The 6,210-nt window shown below is 42.9% G+C and overlaps 1 protein-coding gene across 1 annotated transcript in view; it reads left to right on the forward strand.

Moving 5' to 3' along the window:
* Window positions 1-6,210, forward strand: part of ARL3 (ADP ribosylation factor like GTPase 3) — a 57,706-nt gene that overhangs the window by 36,594 nt on the left and 14,902 nt on the right. The window contains exon 4 of the mRNA XM_023511789.1: window positions 5,615-5,665. Within this exon, the coding sequence (XP_023367557.1) occupies window positions 5,615-5,665 (51 nt within the window). The remainder of the gene's footprint in view (window positions 1-5,614; window positions 5,666-6,210) is intronic.

Below are 6,210 nucleotides of genomic sequence, written 5' to 3' on the forward strand. Positions count from 1 at the left end.
CCCGGGCCGCCAAACAACAATGACAGCTGCAACCAAAAAATGGCCGGGCGTTGTGGCGAGCACCTGTCGTCCCAGCTACTTGGGAGGCAGAGGCAGGAGACTCGCTTGAGCCCAGGAGTTTGAGGTTGCTGTGAGCTGTGATGCAACAGCACTCTACCCAGGGGGACAGCTTGAGATTCTGTCTCAAAAAAAAATAATAAAATTAAATTAAATTAACATAATTTAAATGGAGTAAGTTTGTTATCATTTCCATATCTCAAGTGTAGGACATCAAGTGAGATAGATCTCAAAATAACCAGTCTGTTGTATCATGTCCACAACACCAGGCACCATTATGCGTCAGTACTACCAGAGGCTGGAAAGAGCATGCGTAACTGAAAACCACAGATTACCCAGACACCTCATTTGTCAGTTCCATCTCCCTCTTAGATTTTTGCTCAAGCTATCAATAAAAAGCCTCACTTTTTAGCGTCATCTTCTTGTTGCTGGATGGTGGAGATATTCTTATGAGAATAAAATGGCCAAAAGGTGGCAGCAGGAGGGAGGAGGAGCAGAGGCAAAAGAAGAAACAAAGAACTCTCCTCACTCACACGCGGAGTGAGCCAGAGTTGGCTGGACTTCCATCAAGAAAAAAATCTTTTTCTCTAAGTCTTCCCATAACCAAGTAAGAATTTCAAAACAATTGCCAAAAAAAAGTGAATTGGGTTTGCCTGAGCATCATGCTGAGTGTTCTGGATTACAACCTTACTCTAGAGTGTGTTTTATAATTTATTTTTGAAAATGTGTATCATTGGCTCGGCGCCTGTGGCTCAAGTGGCTAAGGCACCAGCCACATTCACCTAAGGGGGCGGGTTCGAATCCAGCCCGGGCCTGCCAAACAACAATGACAGCTGCAACCAAAAACTAGCCAGGCGTTGTGGCGGGCGCCTATGGTCCCAGCTACTTGGGAGGCTGAGGCAGAAGACTCGCTTGAGCCCAGGAGTCGGAGGTTGCTGTGAGCTGTGATGCAACAGCTCTCTACCCAGGGTGACAGCTTGAGGCTCTGTCTCAAAAAAAAAAGAAAATGTGTATCATTTTAATGCAGAATAAATGTTTAAGCTTCCCTGATACTTTCTGGTTAAAGACAATATATTTTTTATTGATGATTAGTTTGGGGATTTTTTGTATGTGAGACAGAGCCTCAAGCTGTAGCCCTAGGTGGAGTACCATGGCATTACAGCTCACAGCAACCTCCAACTCCTGGGCTTAAGCAATTCTCTTGCCTCAGCCTCCCAAGTAGCTGGGACTACAGGCACCCGCCACAACGCCTGGGTATTTTTTTTTTTTTTTGGTTGCAGCTGTTGGCCCCAGGCTGGATTTGAACCTGCCAGCTCAGGTGTATATGGCTGGCACCTTAGCTGCTTGAGCCACAGGCGCCGAGCCTAGTTTGGAGATTTTAAATTTAAAAAAAAATTTTTTTTTGCATGACTTGATTAACTAATAGCTATACTATTTAAAAATAATAGTAGGAAGAAGAGGCAGGGGCAGCACCTGTGGCTCAAAGGAGCAGGGCACCAGCCCCATATGCCGGAGGTGGCAGGTTCAAACCCAGCCCCGGCCAAAAATTGCAAAAAATAAAAAAATAAAAATAGCAAATATATCAGAGATGTTTTAAAAAAGAAGAAGAAATAGAAGGCTATCTTTCATCTCTTGTCCAGAAGGAAATGGATACTACATGGAGAAACTGGGAAGGGCTGGGGAGGGGACAACCAGGACAAGGATATACCGGGTACTGTTGCAGAAAGAGATCAGAGGGTGGCACCTGTGGCTCAAAGGAGTAGGGCGCTGGCCCCATATGCCAGATGTGGCGGGTTCAAACCCAGCCCTGGCCAAAAAATGCAAAAATAAATAAATAAATAAATAAAAGATATCAGAGTCTAGTTTGTACCTATGACTTTTTTACTTGGCCTTTTTTTTTTGAGAAATAAAAGGGGCAGGTCTTTTATAGACTTAAATTCCTAGAATTATTGTATAGTAATTTTCAAATTTTATAAAAGCTAATTGAGAAAAACACTAAATGATAGGAAGAATTTGTATTTAGTTTAGGAAAATCCTTTTGAATCTTAAAATGGCAATGTGTCCTGTGAAATTTCATGTCAAAGCAATAAATAGCAAATAATTATTTGTAAAAATTAAAGCTTTTGGGCGGTGCCTATGGCTTAAGGGAGTAGCCGGCCCCATGTGCCAGAGGTGGCGGGGTCGAACCCAGCCCCGGCCAAGAACTGCAAAAAAAAAAAATCAAAGCTTTCTTTTCATTGACCTTCAGCCTCTGGGTTCTCTGGTATTTCGTCATCTTTTTTTTTTTTTTTTTTTTTGAGACAGAGCCTCAAGCTGTCCCCCTGGGTAGAGTGCTGTAGCATTACAGCTCACAGCAACCTCCAACTCCTGGGGCTCAAGCGAGTCTCCTGCCTCTGCCTCCCAAGTAGCTGGGACCACAGGCGCCCACCACAACGCCCGGCTATTTTTTGGTTGCAGCCGTCATTGTTGTTTTGGCGGGTCCGGGCTGGGGATTCGAACCCGCCACCTTAGGTGTATGTGGCTGGCGCCTTAGCCGCTTGAGCTATAGGCGCCGAGCCTTGTCATCTTTCTTGTCTACTACTAAAACTGTCTCACCATCTCTCATCATCCTCTCCCACCTATCTGTTTTTCATCATATCAAACCTCAATTTCTTAACTATATCGTCAATCCCATATTCTTAGCCTTATCAGCCTCCTCTTCCCTACTCTCACCTTCCTTCCTAGCCTTCCTTTCCCAGCACAGCTTTTTCCAGCTTCCTAATTCCTAATTTCCTGCTTCTCTTGCCCAGTGAGCCACACACAGCCTCCAGGCAGCACTCCCAGCCATCTCCTGACCCTTCTCTCCATCCCATCTTTTCTGGACTACTGCATGAGTTGGGATTATCCTAGTCTACTGTAAACTCCCAAATAGTATGAATTAGGTCTTTTATATGGAGATTCGCTCTCCCATTGTATGTATTCTCTCTACACCTATGTTTCTACTGTGCATGCTACTTCCAAAATGTCCTCTCCCCGGTAGAAAACTAAGCTGCCACCATGTTCTGCATAGTGACTTATCAGATAGTCATCACTGAATTTTGAGTATCTGTTATGTGTAGAATCCATGAATACATTTACTGACATCGAGTCGGAGTAATATTAACAAAAATAATAAGACCATAAAAAATATTGAAACAATGAACTCAGCCTTTCTCCTCCTATGGTTCTCCTAGTAAAAACCTAGAATATTCTTCAGGACAAAAAGGGTGAGCTCAGCGCCTGTGGCTCAAGTGGCTAAAGCGCCAGCCACATACACCTAAGGTGGCGGGTTCTTATCCAGCCCGGGCTCGTAAAAACAACAATGACGGCTGCAACCAAAACAAAAACAGCCTGGCATTGTGGCGGGCACCTGTGGTCCCAGCTACTTGGGAGGCTAAGGCAGTAGATTCGCTTGAGCCCAGGAGTTGAAGATTGCTGTAAGCTGTAATGCCACAGCACTCTCCCCAGGGGGACAGCTTGAGGTTCTGTCTCCAAAAAAAGAAAGAAAGAAAGGGTGAACTTCGCCAGGGTGAACTCCTGGTATAGTATTTAGCACTAGTGACTCTAAATGAGAGGAGAATTTTAATTGTGTTTTTTTTATCAAAAGAGTGGATTTTCTAGGCCAGGCATGGTGGCTCACACCTGTAATCCCAGCGCTTGGGAGACCAAGGTGGGTGGATTGCCTGAACTCACAGGTTTGAGACCAGCCTGAGCCAGAATGAGACCTCATCTCTTAAAAAAAAAATAGGGTGGCGCCTGTGGCTCAAGGAGTAGGGCACCAGCCCCATATACCAGGGGTGGCAGGTTCAAGACTGGCCCTGGCCAAAACTGCAAAAAAAAAAAAAAAAATAGCCAGGCGTTGTGGCGGGTGCCTGTAGTCCCAGCTACTTGGGAGGCTGAGGCAGGAGGATCACTTGAACCCAAGAGTTTGAGGTTGCTGTGAGCTAAGACACCACAGCGCTCTACCAAGGGTGACCAGTGAGACTTTGTCTCAAAAAAAAAAAAGGATTTTCTTTATATTACAGAATTAGACTTGTGTACAGAAATGCCTGTAACTTATGTAATTTAAGGCATGTAATGATGAGAGTTGAAGATTGGTTTCTGTTCTTCTTTTTAGTTAATTATGCTCTTTTAAAAGAGGTATTTCCATTATGCTATTAGTTTAATAACAATTTTAAATTCTTCAAAGTATGTTTGAAAAATTGATACATTTTAGGGCAGCACCTGTGGCTCAGTGGGTGGGGCGTTGGCCCCATATACTGAGGGTGGCAGGTTCAAACCCGGCCCCAGCCAAACTGCAACAAGAAATAGCCAGCCGTTATGTCAGGCACCTGTAGTCCCAGCTACTTGGGACAGTCAAGAGGATTGCCTAAGCCCAGGAGTTAGAGGTTGCTGTGAGCTGGGATGCCACAGCACTCTTATCAAGGTCGATAAAGTAAGACTCTGTCTCTAAAAAAAAAAAAATGATACATTTTAGATCAGCAAATGGGAAAACACTTAATATTTCATTTAATTATAAAATTATATCTGTAATTTTCCTTAATTTTCATATGAAAGAAGATTAGAATGGAATTTTCCATAGGAAATAAAATAATGAATCTGTTTGGGTGCCATAACTATAGGTGATTTTTCTTTCTTTTTTTATCTTACCTTATTTTGCTTATTGCTATAGGATGTTTTTTATGTAATAACTAAAATTCAGGGATTCGGGAGAAAGCTTGAAACTTAGAATTTTTGAAAAATCTCAATAGTTCTCTTGCTTCTAGCAAAGCTTGTGCCCTTATTATTTCTAGAATTTGATCTTGACCTCTAAATTAGTGGTTCTCAACATTCCTAATGCCACGGCCCTTTAATACCGTTCCTGTGGGTCACAATCCACAGGTTGAGAACTGCTGCCCTAAACAGAGCAGCCTGAGAAGGTAGAAATGGGAAGAGATCACTGTCTCCTATGTCAGTGTCTGAAGGCAGCATGTAGTTCATCCCGCAGATGGTACTTTCAGAGCCATGATATTCAAGGAATAAAGGATTGTAAATACCTCAAAACACCATCCCTTCCAGTCTGGTGATCTGGGAAGAAGCAGTATAGCAGAGTGGCTGAGAGCAACTGTGGACTTAACTGTCCCATGGGCTTTGAGTTTGTCAAGGACCAGATGTAACTTGGGCAACTTAGATTATTTGGGCTTACATTAATTTATGTATAAGATAAGAAAATAATGAAATCTAAATCAAAGAGTTATAATAAAGATTAACAGAGTAGATCAAGTAAGAATGTTTAGTGACATAGCTGTTGCCCATTATATCTATTTTATCCCACTTGGCTTTCTTGAATTCCTAGACTTTGGAACTTTGCTAGAGGTATTTTCTGTGCCTCCCCATTTAATTAATTAATTAATTCGTTTATTAGTTTTGCTTCTACAGGTAAGGTGAGAATGACCAATTTCTGTTTAGTGTGCTAATCAGAAGTCTGCTGGTGGGGGATCACCTGTTGCCCTGTCTCTACCTCTGCCTATGGAAGTAACCTCCTTCTGTTTCTTTACAGATATATGTAATTGACAGTGCGGACAGAAAAAGATTTGAAGAGACAGGTCAGGTAAATAATTATTTTTTTATGAGTGGTGCCTGTGGCTCAGTGAGTAGGGCACTGGTCCCATATACCGAGGGTGGCAGGTTCAAACCCAGCCCTGGCCAAACTGCAACAAAAAATAGCTGGGTGTGGCAGCAGTCACCTGTAGTCCCAGCTACTCAGGAGGCTGAAGCAAGAGAATTGCCTATGCCCAAGAGTTGGAGGTTGCTGTGAACTGTGACGCCAAGCACTGAGGGTGACAAAGTAAGACTCTATCTCTAAAAAAAAATAACAATAATAATTCTTTTTCATAGCAAAGATCCAATGTAAAAAAGGAATTATTATTCTGTTGAGATATTTCCCAAATAACTGAGTATTCTTTTTTTTTTTGAGACAGAGTTTCACTATGTTGCCCTGTAGAGCACTGTAACATCACAACTCACAACAACCTCCAACTCTTGGGCTTAAGTGATTCTTATCCTAAGACTTCTCTGGAGGCTCGGCACCTGTGGCTCAAGTGGCTAAGGCGCCAGCCACATACACCTAAGGTGGCAGGTTTGAATCCAGCCCAG

Source organism: Otolemur garnettii, unplaced genomic scaffold (genome assembly GCF_000181295.1).
Source record: "Otolemur garnettii isolate 467f Iridium unplaced genomic scaffold, OtoGar3 scaffold00021, whole genome shotgun sequence".
NCBI lineage: Eukaryota > Metazoa > Chordata > Mammalia > Primates > Galagidae > Otolemur > Otolemur garnettii.